This window comes from Seriola lalandi, unplaced genomic scaffold, assembly GCF_002814215.2.
Source record: "Seriola lalandi dorsalis isolate HSWRI2012SDOR001 ecotype SW California unplaced genomic scaffold, Sedor1 jcf7180002054419, whole genome shotgun sequence".
Lineage (NCBI taxonomy): Eukaryota > Metazoa > Chordata > Actinopteri > Carangiformes > Carangidae > Seriola > Seriola lalandi.
In genome coordinates, this window is record NW_019524972.1 from 153,490 (window position 1) to 172,123 (window position 18,634).

General features: G+C 38.2%; 2 protein-coding genes across 2 annotated transcripts in view; one reads left to right on the top strand and one right to left on the bottom strand.

Moving 5' to 3' along the window:
* Positions 1 to 2,103: 2,103 nt before the first annotated feature.
* mrps16 (mitochondrial ribosomal protein S16) lies at positions 2,104 to 4,844 on the bottom strand. The gene is made up of 4 exons (XM_023410262.2): positions 4,694 to 4,844; positions 4,413 to 4,443; positions 3,078 to 3,344; positions 2,104 to 2,519 (listed from the first exon to the last, which is right to left on the bottom strand). Exons 2-4 carry the CDS (start codon positions 4,423 to 4,425, stop codon positions 2,383 to 2,385), a joined length of 417 nt encoding a protein of 138 aa, XP_023266030.1. The 5' UTR covers positions 4,426 to 4,443; positions 4,694 to 4,844; the 3' UTR covers positions 2,104 to 2,382.
* A 13,415-nt stretch (positions 4,845 to 18,259) lies between these two features.
* pax7a (paired box 7a) overlaps positions 18,260 to 18,634 on the top strand; it is a 47,104-nt gene continuing 46,729 nt past the window's right edge. Inside the window, exon 1 of the mRNA XM_087175145.1 lies at positions 18,260 to 18,344. Coding sequence (XP_087031271.1) covers positions 18,260 to 18,344 — 85 coding nt within the window. The remainder of the gene's footprint in view (positions 18,345 to 18,634) is intronic.

Genomic DNA, 18,634 nt, shown 5'->3' on the forward strand with positions numbered 1-18,634 from the left:
CAAAGGTCCAGATCACAGTCACACTGAAGTGGACAAGGACTAAGGAGGTGAGGTGGGTGGGTGTGATTCTCACAAAAAAAAGAGTAAATAGCCAATGTTACATCATTACTCATTATTTATTGTTAGTGACACCAGTGATATATAATATATACTTACCCTTTGCCACTAAGGGGTAGCTAAGGGTAACATACTGTAGTCTATGAACCAAAATGCTATCTAATAGTGAAACTGCATTTTATTTGAATATGTTAATTATACAGAAATATATATGTTGTGACATTTGCTCCAACAAGCCATTTGATTACTCAGTACTGCATCACGCTGTTATATGTTGAATGTCTTATAGCACTGAAGTAGCCTAGGTTTATACTGGCTCTGTTCATCTGTCAGCAGTGTGTAATTCTGTTCCTTTGTTTCAGACCTTGTGTACAAGTTATTAATAGAAGGTTATTAAAATCATGTTACATAATTATACATGTATTGTTTTGTTCTTCTGACACGCTTACTGAATTAGTTGTTATATTCCCAAAAATCTGGCAAATAGTACTTTATTTGCTTTGTTGTTGACATTTATTTCAGTCCAGTATTTACATGTTGTGAGAAGGTCATGAGTCTAACTTAAGGAATGTTACACCGAGCAACTTATTGACGATGCAGTCAACTGAATTGAACAGTAATGCTATAAATAGATTGTTAAACATGACTCCAGTCAGGTTAATAAGTGGTCTCAATAGCACCGGGAATAAAAGAGCTGTGACGAGGTTGAATACAAATATTTTTCTTGATTTTGAGGCCACAACTGGTTCGGGTAAAGCTCTCCACACCTCTGTTTGCTTATTGGAAAATCACTTCTGAAATGCTACCCAAGAGAAAACAAAATATTTCCTGTTCACTATGTCATGCGAGATTGCAACAATTTCATAATATAGTTGAATTTTTCTTTTCTTCTTTTTTCTCTTCTTTTTTTTTACAATTTTATCTATTATGCGCTACAAATTATAACTCCCATGAGAGGAACTGCTTTCAGTACGTCACCATGTTTAAGAATCAAACTGACTTTTGTTCCACAAGGAAATTAAGTAATATCAACAGCATGACTATTTTAAGTTTTGTATTTGTTTTTTGCTGGTCTTTTCTTTGAACACCTGTGTGTTGTCAGGTGTGTCTTGGCTCAAATTATTGTTTTTATCAATAGCTGATTGACGCAAACCATACTTGTGGTTTTGAGTATGAACCTGTTCAAGATAGCACAGCAAGTGCGTGAGGATATGCATGTAACAAAGAGAACAGACAGCAGTTTATATACTGTATACTGGTGAGACCATGATCTAAATATGAATTATATTTCAGTTCAATTACAGTGTTAGTGGTACTTCATTTAATGATTTAATACATCTGTCTCTTTGGTTGTCACTGCCTTTTTTTTTTAATCATATGACCCATTGCTGATGATGGTGTGATTATGTTTTAAAGAGATTAATATAATATAAATGTTGCTTTTTCCCATTTTAATCAATTCAAATCTAATCTGAAACTGATTACTGACTTTGCACCATTTATTGTACATTTTTTGGTCATTTGTTAGGAATTGAAGAAATAAAAAAATGTTCTTATGGACTGTAAATAGAAAACAGATTATATACTGTATCCTGTATCATCATTGATACAGAACTACCCCTCCAACATTATGTGACTTTTGTCAGTGAGTGGTAAGTTTCCAGTCTACAAAGGTTTCCGTAACACGCAGTACAGTATATGGGTGGAAAATTTGCTATTGAGCCAAAAAGGAACTAAATGCTGTAAAGCTTGCTGATAATCATATCGACAAACCCACCCACTTCTGATTTCTTTCCTTCTTTGTGTTTGACATTGCTGACCTTTACTATTGATTTAAGTGTGCACATTCAAATACATGTGAGCCAGAAAGACAGAAGACAGACAAAAGAGGGGGGAATGATGGCAAAGTTCACAAGTAATTTTCAAGAGCAAAAATAAAACAAATTAATTGTTGGCATTTTTGCTGTGGATCGTTCTTAAAGGTCCTGAAGAGGTTAGACAGAGAATAACAAAAAAAAACTGTAACTGCAACCCAAACAAATGCAATAGTTTCCAAATACTTTAATTAAGTCAAATAAAATTGTAAATACAAAGAAGTACCTGTTATGGCACCCAACATTCATACACATGAAGCCACTGAATTTTATGAAGTATCAGCTGTAATGTAGTTTGTTCTTAAAGACCACGGAAGCAATTAGGACTACAATATGCTATTTCTGAAGTTGCTGTGAGTAGTCCGTCCAACAAATCAGGACACAAACTGGTCAGATCAATGATCAAATACCTGTGAAATCAAAAGTTGGACACAGTCCTCAGCTTTAATTCTCACACTTCAGTCTGCTTCTGTCCAGCCTCCAGAACTTCCTCTGTTCCTGTTGCTGTTTCTGTCGACTCCATTTGAGCCCTATGCCGCTCTGCCTCCGTAATGGTCATGGGATGCAGAGGGAAGAATCCTGCTAACCCTGCCGAAAGAGAGAAGGGAGAGAGGAAGACCACAACTTTGACTATGAGGTTTTTCAGCTAAGTGCAGCCGAAAAATTGCCCAGGGTTACCAAATTCTTTTAGGGATTCAAAAAGCTGATGCAACATTGTTTTAAGACTATTTGAATTCCCTGTAGCCATCCTGAATACATTTAATGATAAGCACATTATTACCCCAACTTGTTAATTTTTGGAGAACAAACGGTATGACCATGAATGGCACATTTAAGCTGTATCTGTTCAACCTTTTAAACCAGAGCGCATGAATAAGGTGCTTGAGGGCACAGTGAACACATAATAGTACTAGACGGGAGTCATCACATAAGGAAGCAGAACATATAAAGAAAAAGTCACGAGATTTTCAAAAGAGAAAAGAATATGTCAACATGAAGAGAAACTTAAAAGGTGTAGGTGCTCATAAAAGTTAGATGGACCTCCTTCATTAAACAAATCACTTTGAGCAGCGTAATTCTCTGGAAAAAACCTACAAGGAAATTGTGCAATGTTGATCCACCTTGGGTCATGTAGAGAATACACACCTAGAAGTTTGGCCACAGGGTTTGTAGGGTGTGCACCGCAGCCGATCCAGTACTTGATTCGGTCGAAGTTGAAGCTGACAAGTTTCTCATTGTAGATGTTAGGGAGGGGGTCGTAGGAACCCAGCTGCTCAATATATTTACCATCTCTTGCTCTTTTGTTGTAAGCTGCCACAATACGATAAAAGGGTCTGTTAGCTTGTCTGTGGCCTGCAAGAGCAAGTCGAATGACAACGTAACCCCCGTGGTACTTCTTTAAGAGGAGTGATGCTGCAGGAGAAGATGAGCACAGTAAGCATTTTCAGAGAGACAAATTGAGTATTTTATAACTGTTAAACACTTCACTGCACCAGTGAGATGCATAATCCATTTTCTACAGTAAAGGCTCTACTGTCAGAGTACCTCACTACCTTGTGCAAGTCGTTTCCTGAGAAGCATATTTCATAATATGAAATCTTGTATAAATCACAGATTGAAATCGTACTTAATATCAGTCTTACTTTTGTGTGATCATGTGATTTGCCATTAATATTATCATCATAATTATTCTGATTTTCTTCTCTCTGTTGTGTTTGTTTCCTTCTTTAGTTTTGTTTTCCTCTATGTGTCCTGTAAAGCACTTTGGTGTAAAGTGCAATATTAATAAAGCTGAGTTGAGTTAGCAACCCTCCTGTAGTTTTCATCAATGTTATCACGCTGCTTTAATCAGATTTACTTTTTTGAACAAGATGGAGGGAAGAGGAGTGAGAGGGCTGTAGCTTGTGGCCGTGTTGCGAAGCATTTCTTTACTTTACATTTACTTTACCCTTTAAAGGGGTGGAAAAATATATAACAAAACTCTCATAAAAGCAATACAAATCAAAACAAAACTACCTGGAACTACCTCTTCAAAAATGATCACATATATGATAATGACCAATATAATGCGTGGCTGCTCTCCGCTTTTTACTCTTTAATTACACAATAGGAGGAACAACATTTTTCCAAAAGTTCCCTTTTTGGACCCTGTAGTGTAAAAGTGCCCCGTAAGTACCCAGTATCAATACATATAGTCCCGAGTTTAATCTATTTATTCTTTCCTCTAAAATGCCCAATCATAACTTTCTTGTTCCGTATAGTGCTGTTTTCTTCTACATTTAAGTATCAGTAGGAACCAGACAATATTTTATGAGTAAAAGTATCCGTAAAAGGAAATTACACTGTAAATCGCAGGCTGTATTATAAACCTAACATTTAGTTGTCTTGTTTGAAACTACACTCCAGTCTCTGGTGACGCAAAACACAAAAGACAACAACATGAAAGCTCTCAGGATGTGTCTGCTCATAATGAATACTCACATAAATGGACCATGGTGTTCACTGGATTATCCTGCAACAGACAAAAAAATAACCTTTAAACAGTGAGTAATTAGCTATGTAACTTTCTATAAACAACGCAGCACTATATCGCATTTATAGTACACAAGTAAGTTAATTATTATGACTACAGGGCTATTAAACTACACGTCAATGTCATTAAATGTTCACAATGCAGCTCTGGAGCTGCTAACAGCTAACTTTAGCATGTCATGTTTGTAGACTACGTGCTGTCTAGAAATGAGCAAAATTAAACCAAATACCCTTGAGGATGTTGAGCCGCGTAAGGTAAAATCCAGACGTCGTTTCTTTTATTTTAAATCCACTTGACAGGTTATAAAACAGACGTTATGAACCGTTTGTTTTCAGGACAAGAAGTAATGTGACATTTGTCAGTGCGCGGCCATGTTTTAAAAAGGGAAGTGACGCAGCTGCCTGGACGTCATTACGACATCGTGCCGCTGGATGGCGGTGTTGCACCGCTGTTCTCTCTGAAGACATGCGCTGGTGCTGGGGCATAAGATTGAATTTTACAACGTGAACGTTTGTGTTTCAGTCAAGAATAATATGTTGAATCTATTTAGAAGAAATGATTACAGCCAGGGGATGACCCTAAACATGTTTCTGCATAATATGATAAGACACTAGACAGAAACACTGCATTTAAGTTGCTGTAATGTAGTTTTATTAGGCCTATGTATTGTCACTTTTGGTGAGAGGTGGTAGAAGAATTTAGACCCCTAGTTTTTTCTGTGTCATGACAAACATCTGGCCCATCCCACACGGAATAACAAGACATTGCTATTTTACTAAACATGCCAAACAAGTCTACACATGCAACAGATATATGAGCCGCAAAATGTCCCTGTAACAAAAGTAACATTAAGCCTACTCTTCATACAGAATTGCCCCATTTTGATTGTTATAGACTAATATGATTGTGGCTACAACATTTTATTATTCGATTATTATCAATGATGCGCATTAACATGTAAGCAGCAATTTTAACTAGTATATAAACTGTCAGTAGTTAAATTTCTTTGTCATATATGAACAGATCTTGTGTTTTATTTGCCATATCTTAAACGGGTTAAAATGTGCAATATCTGTAGAATATAATATTACCCTGGAGTAGTGGAGTAGAAGTATAAAGTAGCATACAATGGAAATACTCAAATAATGCAAAATCACATCACTTCACTTCACAGTTCTTGAGGACTTGCACTCGTATGCGTTGTACCACTGCTTTTGGTGATGAATAAAACTGATTTTAGATCCTTATTAGCGAGTAGTATAGCTCTATTTATTCTACTATTGCACTCATTGAATGTCTCTGTGGGTAAGTACATTAGCTATGAATGCAGCTAAATGTCTAAAATGCATGAACATGTAAATGTACTCAAATTTACCTAAATGTAACAGAGCTTAAATGAACATACAACAAATACAGCAGAAACAACAGTTGTTACATTTATAATAATTATTAATATTAATCTACTACTCAAGGTAAGGCTCTTGATGTTGTCAGTCATATAGTCCTTCACATTGTTCTGTGTGTAATTTCGATTCCACGTGTGTCGTCTATCTTACATCAGCAATGCTTTGAGTTTCAAATCAGTTTCCACTGCTGACCCCAGCAGAGATGAGGCGCTGATTTCCTGAGAACGTTCATGAATTCAGGGGTCACTGCTTTGCCTGATGTCGTCCGGATGCATAGAGATTTCTGCCCACTGGGAGCCCAAGTACCCCTAACCCCCTCCCGCCCACAGTCTTGGAACATGGTGATTTCACACTCCTGTTGTGTAAAGCTTGTTTTTTTGTGTGTGTTTGTGTGTGTGACAAACACATGGTTTTCTGTGACGAGAGGTCACTGAAGACACACAAAAGAGATGGGCCCTTGTTGTAATTCTGAAAATATCTTACTGTCCCTGCGTGACTCTTCATACATAAAGCCAACAATGATTTATAACTGATAGCAAACAGATAAAAGAGACATAACCTAAGTCTGTTTGTAAAATACTTATGTTTCATTGGAATGATTATACCCCCTTCGATCTAATTTATTTGAAATGCTTTCAGTAAAGGTTATATAAAAGGTTGCCACTTTATACATTACAATTCCCTCAATGATGTAGCTTAACTAACCTGTCTAGATAGGGAAACCACTAATACAGGACTGTATTGTGACGTTACTGCAACTTAATTTACCATTTTCAAGGGAAACATGACAAATACTAGAGACATACTGCTTTAATTATCAGAATGAATAGTATACTGATTTTAAAACAAATCTAATTCACTAAACGTATCACACTATCCAAACACTTACACACATGTGTCATTGAAAAGAATAACAAGATTACAAGCATATTAGTTTAAAAAGAGTTGAAAATTTGTCAGTTTGGTTTGTCACAGAAATAATTTTAGCAATCAGACGAACAAGGCAACACAAAACACTTTCTTCTCCAACAAGCAGGGCTGAAATTTCAAAAGGAAAGCGTCATTATTGAGTTGACCACGTTTTTTCTGCGTATAAATCTGAAAATGAATAGAGGCTTTACACAGTTAGGCAGCAAACAAAATGCATCTTACATGGTGAATCGGCAATGCGTGATTATCTGAACGGTGACATTGATTCTAGTTGTGGATCACTCTCTCGTGAGGACCCCATGCTCTTTGGGATACCAAGACGAGTTGTTCCTCGTCTAATCATCTGTGACAGTTCAGTTAGAGACGCTCAGATGACCAGATATTTTACTTGGAAAAAAAAGCAGGAGGAACAAGCCTGCTCCAGACATTGTAGTCAAAGATGTCTGAATTTAATTTGATTATGTGGAAGATGTTACTAATATCGTCTGAACACTGAGCTTTCTCTTACATTGTGCACCTCTCACTACCTCTGTAGGCTGAATTAAAACAACCTTTCAGATCATTTTGAGGTAATGGGGTTATTATATAGTCCCTTACTTCTTTCCATAGTCTCTTTCATACTTTTAATGTCAGTTTATAGGGTTATGTTTATCATTTCAGGTGAATTGATTGCCTGTTTTTTTCTCTGCATGTATTACAAATGTGATAGAGCTCTCTCTCTCTTAACCTATCTGAGTGTAGAATCACAAAATTGCTTTTTTGACTCTATTGTAGGCTCTAAAATTTCAGAAAGGTATATATATGAGACTTCGTGGACTGACCTCCTTCACCTGGTTGTCTGGCAGCATGGACAGCTGTTCACACACTCGTATTCAATAGTGAGCTCTAGAAGTGCTGATAGGCCAATTTTGATACCGCTGTACAGAGCCAGGCTAGCTGTTTCCCCTGTTTCCAGTCTTTATGCTAAGCTAAGCTAACCAGCTCTGGGCAAGAAAGCGAATATTAAACGCCATGTCAAGTGTTGTTTCAATCTTACACTTGATACAAAACTTTGTTTGTTAGGGAATTTTACAAATATTAGTTTGTAGTTTATCTAAAATATCCTCACAAAAAAAAATCTTGGAAACAGGTTTATGTGTTGCTCGAAAGTGTGTAGCAATTGCAATAAAGTCAGCTACAGCTAAATCTGTGTCACCCATGAAAAGATCACATGAAGTCCAGCAAGTGATACATTACTGACGGATTACTTATATCGGTGGTAACTGCTGTAAACATGTAATAATCTTTGTCAAATGTTTAAAACCTCTTTGTAGTGTCTCTTATGTGGTGTACGTGGTTTGGGTTGGGGTGGGTCTGTAACTGCGTCTGTTTATATGTTTGGTGTATTTTGTTAAACTAGAAAGTTTGAAAATGAAATACTCAAAAGAGAAGTAGAAGAGGAAGAAGATATCAAAAATTGCATCTTGCAAGACTTTAATGTTCCCTTTTTCCTAACTGCTTATTTTCGAGCTTGGAGCCACTTGAAACAAACACATGGAGGGTATGAAGGCACGTTGGACAGGAACACAGAAATACTGTATAGACATTCATTTATACTGTTTGAGCCATACTGACTCTCCAGTTCACTTGGATGCCTTTGAAATGTGGGACAAAGCCATATGAGTACACCTGAGAAACCCACGTGAACCCATGCAAACACTAGCATGTGCTACTCTAAATGATGCAGGGAAATATCCAGTACCATCATTGCAGAGAAAGGTCCTCTGTCCTGATCAAGAAGTAAAAAACGCAGCAGAGGTGAATTTTCATGTTTTTTGTCTGTGAAACATTGAAATACCACACAAAAAAACCCACCAGGGATCAGACCTGGGTCCTTGTGTTAACCACTGAATTGCTGTGTCACCCCAACCTCTTAAACGGCTTAAACTATTTTATGCTACTTACTTCTAACCACCATTTCTGCACCAAATAATACATTTTGTAAGCTAGATTATCAGGAAAACAACCGGTCAAAGTGCTTGTTTAGACTGACTGACAACCAGAATCTTTCTGCTTGCCCTTTTGTAAATCAATTATCTTTATATGAACTATATTAACATTTATGTTTCATCACTTAAGTCTCCATATTGGGTTTAACATTATTGGAAACTGTGATATATAACTGTAATATGGTATTGTCATTTATTATTTGTTTATATACTATACACATTCACCGGGAGTTAAAGACATTACATACTGCTCATAAAAACTAAATAGGAGTGGTCAAAATAAAGATTTACCATTTTTTTAATAGATTTTTTATCTTAAGGAATGGGAGAATTTCTCTACCCATAAGAGAAACTAAATGCCTCAGTTTATCTGAACATTTCAAGCAACTTAAACAGAATAGGAATTTTGCTTTTCATAAGTAAATGTGAGTTAAATAGAAGTATTTTCATGCTGAATTGCAGGTGTTCATCTAAACTCGTGCAAGCGTATGCTGCCGTGCTTGCGTGTAAATTTACATCAAGGATGGTATTTGGGACTCGTGAATTTTTCAACTGCATGGCAGTTTTATGATGTTTTAAGTTTGTGTTTTGAAAGAAACAGCATATGCATACGATTCCTCAGTTCGGTTAGTCAGAATAATGGACCTTTTCAACCACAGGCGCCGTGTGACTTCTAGTCTGTGAGCTCTTTGTGATGCCCTCTGCTTTTTTAAGCATCTGTGTCCAGCTTGAGCAGAGATAGACGTTATGGTTGCGAAGAGCACCTAATGGAAAGACAGGATTCAGTCACAGATGGGGGTCAAGTGATCTCCCTTCTCTGGAAAGATCTTTCAGATGGTTGTGGTGAGACTAATTGTGATAGCATGCAAAATGGAGGCATTACTTTTATCTTCATTAACAAAGAGACTTTTTCTTTTTCTGTTACTTTTTTTTTAAAGATGTGTCTACTCCTGCAGCCACTGATTAAAGCAAAAATGTGCTGTCGTCTTTGGACATGTGGTTGCTTGCTTCGGTCGACTAAGTAGTGATGTTGTGGATAATACACAACTTCATGAGTCCCCATACTCCGATTTAAGATTCACTAATGTTGTTATTTTGTCCCTAATTATATGGTATCAGTGATATTTTACCAAAGCAAATTGTTGGTTACCAAAATGGTTCTCTGGCTCCTTTTTCATTCATCTGCAAAGAATGGTGTATGTTGCATTAAAATATTGCTTTCCATCATTTACATCTTGCATAACAAAACCTTTTCAACAGCTTTAGCTTCGAGAAACTAACCACATCCTGTAATGATTAAACACAGGCTGATGTAACATTATGTAGGCCTTCAAACACCAGGATAAAGCTACATTTCAGCAACAGAAAGTTCACAAGCTAGTCATACACTCTATGTCTTCAAGGTTGACTGTATTTCTCCATCAGCACCAGAAGCAGGAGGTAGTACACACAAATAAATTCAGTTAAACGTCCAAGAAAGCTAAAGCTTTTTTTTGTTGGGGGGGGGGGGTTTACATGTAGAAAAAACATGTCTGTTTGATTTTGCCAGTTCACACTTTAGAAATCTACCCTCTGAAGGTCTAAACACGACATCAGAGAAATTGTGATATTCATTCATTTATGAATATAAATAGTATAGTAATATATATAAAGTATTTAAAATGAATGAAATGTCTCAACCAACTACAACCTACATGTTTATGCATCAGTGATAATCATCCAGTAATATAATATACAATATTATAATTCTAACAAAGACAATTGCTCTGCAAAATTGATAGTTTTATTTTTGACACTAGATTATTCAAAGATGAAAGGAAAGTCTTATATTGCGCTATTACTAATTTTACCCAAGGAAAAGATCTAAGAGAACACTTCTTCCACCGCTGTCAAAGTTCAGCAAGTACAAAAGCAGTTCACACACTGGAAAGGATGAAAATGCTCTTTTAATTCAGTTTTCTTCTTTAGACTTTTTACATTTCTTCATCCAGGACAAAGAACATAAGTGCACAGTGATTTTGGCTTTATGCTTTCTCCAGTGTTCAGTAGTAATGTGGAAATACTGTACAGTAGCTATGTAAAAGGACTGTTAAAAAAACTGTCACTATATCCTTTAATTTTGAATACAGATGTCTGAATTTTACATAACACGCATATCAAATTATAAAATAATTAACAGTCAGTGAAAGCAGACATGGTAACTAAAGCTGTCTGAAGGCAATATTTGGTCAGATTCAGTCGGCACATCACATTGTGATTTCTGCTATAAGAGGTCGCGACCTGCTTCCTGTGCTGCTGCTCTCCCCAGACCTCTGCTGGCAGAGCTGAAGCGGCAGAGCCGCGCTGGTAGGTTGTGTGAGAGGACAAGTGGATTTGGCATGCACATCAGAGCGTGATACCCAAGCATTTTGGTCCTATCACATGCCACACACACTCACACTCACACACAAGTGCAACACACACACACAGAGCATTCTTGCTCGTGTAAAATGGATTGTAACACTGGCCACTGTAATGAAATGATGCCAGCAACCCACAGTATTCCTTTACAGCCAAACTCACTAAAGGTTTCTGTGCACTCTCAGTGTCCAGTGTTGTTGCAGCCAAAAGAAAAGGTAGTTGTGACAACATTATTTTTTAAAAGACATTGTAAATAACATGCCTGTCTCTTCGTCTAACTGCAGATTAGGAAATAGTTAGGCAGCCATACTTGATTTTCCTTATGTTCAAGTCAGTGGACAGAGAGCGAATGAGTTTAAATTTGACAAGTGTTAAAGTTTTTTTTTTATTTTTTTTATTTGTTTACTTTCACCAACAAACATCATTCGGATTAATAGAAAAACTCCTCTGGTTGTTTTAGTGAAACCTTTGAAGGGATTTTTAGGCGAGTGACAAATATCATCAAGTACAAATTCTTCCAATTTGCTCGTGAACTGATTTAGTCTCAGACGTGTTCATGCACACTTCAGGGAAATCTGTTCATCTGTGATCTTTCACATTTGGGAGTTAGTGTAACCTGTTTATTGAACGCCCAGTAGCAACATCAAGATTACTGCTTGTGTAACTGTAATCATGCCCCCCCCCTTCATCTTTTTTTTTTTTGAGGAAACTGACATTAAACCAAGAGCAGCCTTATCTTGGGGACATCGTAGGCGGCCATGACAGGTTATACACCATTTAAAATTTTTGCATTATCTCATTGCGTCTGTGCCGGTCTGAGGCGAATCATCAAAGACACGAGATCAGCGGTTGGCTATGACATGGTACCTTGTTTATGCAGAACTCAGAGTAGCAGGCATCGTGTTAAACTCTCACGACCGTCCAACGCCATCCTTACATAAACAAACGTTGAACAAACTGGTGTTGCATTCGAAGTGGAAGTGTGATTTCATGTGGCAGTGAAACAGAAAGAGGTGCTTTATTGGTTTTCTTTTGCGTTAAACAGAAGAGGACAGGTGAGCTCTGCTGTGGGGTGATAAGAGCCTTGGGACATACAGACAACAGGTTTCTTAACATTGTTTAAGGGGGATAAAAGAGCAGTTTTGAAATATCCCGAGACGCTCAGGAGACAACAGTCATCAGCAGTGCTTTGTCATGTGCCTTGTATTTTCTACTTATTTGTTCCCAGTTACTTCCTGGCTTCAAAGCGTGCGATCACTCTCATTTGTAGACTTCAGATTGTCTGTCTTTGTGCAGCACATTGTCCACAATCTCCATTATCTTCCACCTGTTCCTTGGGGATCAAGCTGGATTTGCACTCTGTTTCCTTCCTCCCCAGACCTCCATCTCCAGTGTCACGACATTAGTTTGTACTGCTTGAGCCAAGGGAAGGTGTTATTGAAGATACACAGAATTCACACTATAATGAGCAGTGACAGGATGTCACCCACTCTGCCATAGATCAACCCCCCTCCCAGCCCGCTGCTGCCACCCCGGCACCCACCTGCACCCATCCAGCTGAGTCTGCCTGTTTGTGTGATGTCACCCGCACGCCCCGCTCATTTCTGCAGAACTGATCGGCCTGTTGATGGTGTTGCAACAAGGAGGCAACATTCGCTCTCTACTCCAAGGCTTGGCTGAATACGACTGCGTTGTCTTCTCATTTAATACCCCAGTTTTACCATCTTCTGTTTCTCATGTGTCCTTGTCCAGTTTGTCCTCCCTCTGATACCTCTGATCTCTTTGGAAAATCCAGAGAGGGCTGCCCTCACTCTCTGTGGCCTTTGGCTGTGTTTGATCACTGGTTGAGTTATAGACGGCTCCATGACTCATAACTCAGACACCAGACTCAGATGTCAACATAACATATGTTGTTTTCCTGCTCGCCTGCCACACATTGTGTGTGAATAGATGATGTAGGAAAGAGTATGGGAAGTGTTGTGCTCTAAAGCAGTGACATCCAACTTTGTTGCTTTTGGATATCTCAAAATAAAAGAATATCCGCTTGGGACTTGGGACGTGAGTTGGGAGCAGTTCATCCAAAGAATGATTTCCTTTCCCCTCATCGTTTCAACTGACAGATTTTTAAATGTATGAAGTATCCAGTATTTATTTTGGGTAACAGATTTTTCCCCCCACTTTTGACCCCTCAGATTCATTGGGTCTTAGGTTTGGAACCGCTACTTGACCATTTCGAGAAGAGTCTGCACTACTGAAATGGTTCCACACACTGTAGAGTCTTTATGGTTATATGAAATGACCTTCTTGGACGTTCTTTTTACAATTTATTAAAATTTCCAAACCTTTCAAGTCTTGCCTTTGCCTGACTTTGTTTTATTACACCTCTGTGTTTCCTATATGTACTGAATAGAGCCAGCTAGGTGGAGACTGAACAGTGGGAGTTCAGGAAAGGTTCACTCGTAGGCTAACTTGTTCCAAATGAGTGTGAGGAATTCCTGCGTCCTTGCTCTCGTTATTAACCAAACATCACCTTGTCAGACCCGACATGCCTGTCCAGAGCCCCCTCCCTGTGCCACACATAATGAGATGAATATCTCATCAGCTTTCTTTAATTAAAGGTACAAGACAAAGTAAACTTTTCACCAGTATCCTCCTAAGAGAGCTTTTTTATACGCTCTCGCTATCGTGATAAAATAATTCCCATAAGGAAGTGATTACACATTTGGATAATTCTCAGCAGATGTGAAAATGTCTCAACAAGTTAACAACACTGTGGTGGAAGTGCAGACTTTGTCACTGCTGAAGCGGTTTGCCGCAGCATCATAGAAACAGTCTCCAGAGCTTAGAGCCTGGCAGTGGAGCTAAACTGTGAATGGACATAGGATGATGGTAAAAATGGCCAATTGTTCAGTTTCTTTTATTTTTGGTTTTATGCACTGAGCAGCTTTAAGTTCATCATAGTGACCACTGTTTATTACATGGCGACAGATGTTTGCATGCAGTTCTTTCAACTTCAATAGAAAGGGAGGTCGGCCATCATGAGAGAGGAGCAGCTTATGATTCACGTATGGAGTGCTCGCGCAGATAAAAGATTATTTCCAAAAACATCTGCCTTCTTGTCAACAAAGACAAAGCTTGCTTTCAGCATTAATATGTCCATGAAATGGGCAAAAAAGCTTCAGGAAACAACCAAATTAGATTTGTGAATTTCTTTTATTTTTACAGTGCAGGCCAGGAGGGACTGGAAAACTCCAGGAGACAGGGTATTTGTCTGAATGTTTTATTGTGTTTTGGGCTTAAACTAGCACTAATAGTACCCAAATACTAGTAGTATTTGGGTACTATTAGTTTTTACTATTTGTTATTCCTTTTTGATTTTATAGAGTTTATTCCTTGTATGTAGACAGTGCAGAACAGAGGTTTATCATCTCTGACTGGCATCTTTCATAGTAAACTGGCTGTTGTAACATCTGCTGTATTGCAGATATGAAAAAAAATGTATAATCTAAATAAATTCTGCACACCATTTACTAAAGACAAAGAGTGTTGTTTGTTTGGATCCAACACTCCACCCTCACCTACTGGAAGATAAAAGAACTGTTATGATTTAAATAAAAATAATGTTTATATGCACTTAATGCCTGTATTTCTCGCCTTTGTTCAGCTCAGGAAAAGATAAAGGATAAATTGGCAATGCCTCTCAACAAAGGTGTTTTCTCTCTTTTGTGCTTCTCAATGTGAACAGCGAAACATTGTGTATAGAGAGAATACATGTAGATAGGAGAGGGGTGTGTGTGTGTGTGTGTGTGGGGGGGGGGTGTTCACCTACAAGCAAAAAAGAAACTTTGGTAATTGCCATAACACAAATAATGAGAGGCTATGTAGGAAAGTGTTTGAAGAGCGGCCCTGATCAAGATAAGATTGGAGACAGTATCACGAGAGAGAGGAAGTGTTTTTCTGTCTGCTGCAGCTGAGAGGAAACTTAAGTGACAGAGTTACTTACATGAGCCAGACGCTGAGCTGAACCCTGCAGAAACAACCAGGATAAATGCAGTTAGGGGTGTGACGAGGACGAGTGTGATTCAGATGCTGGTTTTGGTCGGATAGTACAGAAACATGATGCATTCATACATACATTAGGTCTGGAAAACTGTTGTTCGGAGCAGCACAAAGCTCACAGAAAGGTGCACAATGTGGGTTTTGTGCCCTTTCGAACATAAATCAACTGATAGAGAAGCAGTGGTCGCCCACTAGTGGACATGGTGCCACCATCTTTATGGCAACTTCTTATCCCAACAAAAAAATAAAATAAAATAAAAACACAGGTCAAATACAGACTTTTTAAAGATCTAAATCAACTGTTTTGCTACAATATTACACCCTTAGTTTTTTTGCTACCAAAGGCCTAATTATACTTAATAGATTGGCCAATAAACTATGAAAACTCTTGATATGAAAGCTGTAATAACCTGGGGGTTTTTCTTGTTGTTTTTTTTTTGACAGCACCTCTAATCCCTGGATTTCTGTAAATGTAACCAGGCATTGCCGTTTCTAAGACAATCAAAACATCTTTGAATACATCATTAGATCAAGAAAAATGTCTTAGTGCAATTCAAGATCTGCAATAAATGTTGCCTTTATTCAGCTTGTAGTGTTTCTTTCTGTGTCTGTGGCAGTTTTCATTCAGCCCTAAAGAAGTTCTCGTTGTAGGGTTGTTGTTCGGCGTGTTTTCTTCTCTTCTGTCCAGCTCCTGCACATCAGTCTGAAAAGGTTAAATTGAAAAAAAAGGTAAATTGTAAAGTTTTAGAGTCTGGGAATTATATAGAGAATGGCAGAGTATATAGCTTGTAATAACAAAAACAAATCAGATACACAGTCCATACTGCAGAAGACATATTTGAGTCCCAAAGCATTGATTTATAGGTGAGAAATCACTATGTTATACATGTTTATGTTTGCAAAAAAAACATTACAACAAACTAAACAACATCACACTTAAAATTCGTAATAATGTCAGTGATGCAAATTTCCCTGCACACTCTAAACTCTTTTCTTTTGGGTGTAATTATCAGCAGCTGCATAACAAATGAATACCAGGGTAATAATGTTTAGAATAACAGAGGCAAGACCTGGTGGTGGTGAACCAATGATATTTGCAAGGATATGGGATTATTAGCTTTATGTGCGTGTCTGTGTGATTCTAAAAATAAACAGATAAATAAATAAAAGAACATAATCTACCTGTTAGCATCAGAGAGAAACAGAAAGGTGGAGTATTTGTAGAAGAACGTGCTTTCCATAAGAGATATTTGCTATTGTTTGGATTTCACATGATTGATGCTTGACTTAATCCAGTGCTCTTTGCGCCTTCCCAGGAGGGTGAGGCGGTCTCTTTGTGCTTTTCTGTCCCATGTGAAGCAAACCAAAGCGGGAGAGTGAGGGTCATAGCTATTCGGCAGGGTACCAGATCCTTCCCACCGGCACATCTGCATGTGAAATCGCCATTTCACCCCTCCACACTCCCTAATTGTTGCTAAAATTATTTGTGAAATTGCCTTCCACCAGGAGTGTTTTCCACGGCAATTGTCACACAATTTTATATGCACGGTGGGCCTACAGAGTTGACACATGCACCTCTTCTTTTCTGCCATATGTGCTCTTTTTATTCGAGTTTAATAGTGGCGCATTATCTTTTTTTTCTGAACAATTACCTTTAAGCAATTACTCTTGTGTGTTCTCCAGGGCAAGTCAACCTGTTGTCATCAATACCGGGTCGATCCGAATGTTGTAATTACCACAAAAAGCTATAGGAGCGATTTAGATGTTCATGCTGCGCACATTTACTTAATTGAAAGGTTAACAAGCCAAAAGCATCTTATAGCCCAACCTTCGCCAAGCAGACCTGCTTCAGCGCAGCTTCGTCCATTCAGACACAGCATCATAAATGCCTGACTCAATCATTTTGGGCCGTGATTTTTTTTTTTTTTTTTTTATCCACATGAAGCGCTGCTTGTGCACCCGTTCGTGTATGGACAAGTAACTTTGGATACAGACGTTTCGACTCGTGAAATTGTATCGAAAACGTAATGATTTTGGTCAATGAATTCAGATATTTTTCCAAATATTATATTTTGATCGGAAACTAAATATGTGCCTGCAATAAACTATTTTTAATCAACTTTCAATAATGTTTTTTTATGTTGTTTTTTCTTCTTTTTTTAGTTTCTGGCTTTGCTATTGTTGCCATAATGCTGTGTTGTTGTTGTTGTTGTTGTTGTTGTTGTTTTTTGTTTTTTTCGTTTTGTTTTTTGAGAAAGAAAGAAAGAAAGAAAGAAAGAAAGAAAGAAAGAAAGAAAGGGAGCTATCATCATTTTAAAAGCATTGATATTCCACAGGTTTGATCAGCTGAGTATCATGGAGGCAGACACATTTTGAAAAGACAGGATTCAGAATAACATTTAGATATAATAACATTTTGAACTGGGTTTGGTGTATGGGGTCTTATGAGGGAGGCAGCAGTGAATTAAAAGTGGAATGTGTGTCTCTGATTGGTCGGTCGGCTCCTGGCTAAACCCACTCTCTTTCATCCATAAAAGAAAGGCCAGGGAGCCTATGGGAGCGCTCGGCTGTCTCCTCCTACGACATGCACGAAAGTTGGCCACTTAAACTACTTCCAACCAGCCAGCAGACATTATACTGAACACAAACTACACCAAGGGAAAAGAATAACACTGCATTTTTCTCAATTCAGACACACAACTTTCGGTGCAGCTCCTCCATTTTGCAGATTTCCCTGTTCAAAGGGTTTTTTTTTAAATTTTATATGTCGCTATCCTTATTTTTTAAAAAATATATATTTTTGGCACATTCAACGCACCAGAGGAGAGCATCACTTTTATTTTCTCCCCGGTGGAAGAAGGGCTTGTCCAGTTTCTCCGCCTGGGATTGGGATTTGACAGCAAAGAAAGCCTCTTTTTGAACATTTCGAAGACGTCCCGGGCTTTGACTTGGACTTTGTGAGAGTAGCAGGTTTCAACAGTGTCCGGTTTGGTTTGTCTGAGTAGCTGCAGGATGGCTACTTTACCAGGAACAGTGCCTCGGATGGTGCGCCCTGCGCCAGGCCAGAACTACCCCCGAACCGGCTTCCCTCTGGAAGGTAAGAAAAAATCAAAACAATGACAGCGCGTGTTTGATGTTTGGACTTGTGCTGTGACAGAACTCATCAGGACTCCGCTCTGTCAGCTTGTAGCGTGATAGTCACACACAGTTTGTTACCGGCGACATGCTGGGAAATAAAACGGAGGGTGAACAATTGCGACCTCCAGTCAGTGTTGATTAAAGTTTACAACCCGAATGAATCAAAACTGAAGGATAGTTTCAGAAAAGCAGCGGTAGGAGTGTTGAGAATCAGCCCACAGCTTTTTTTTTTTTTTTTTTTAAATAATG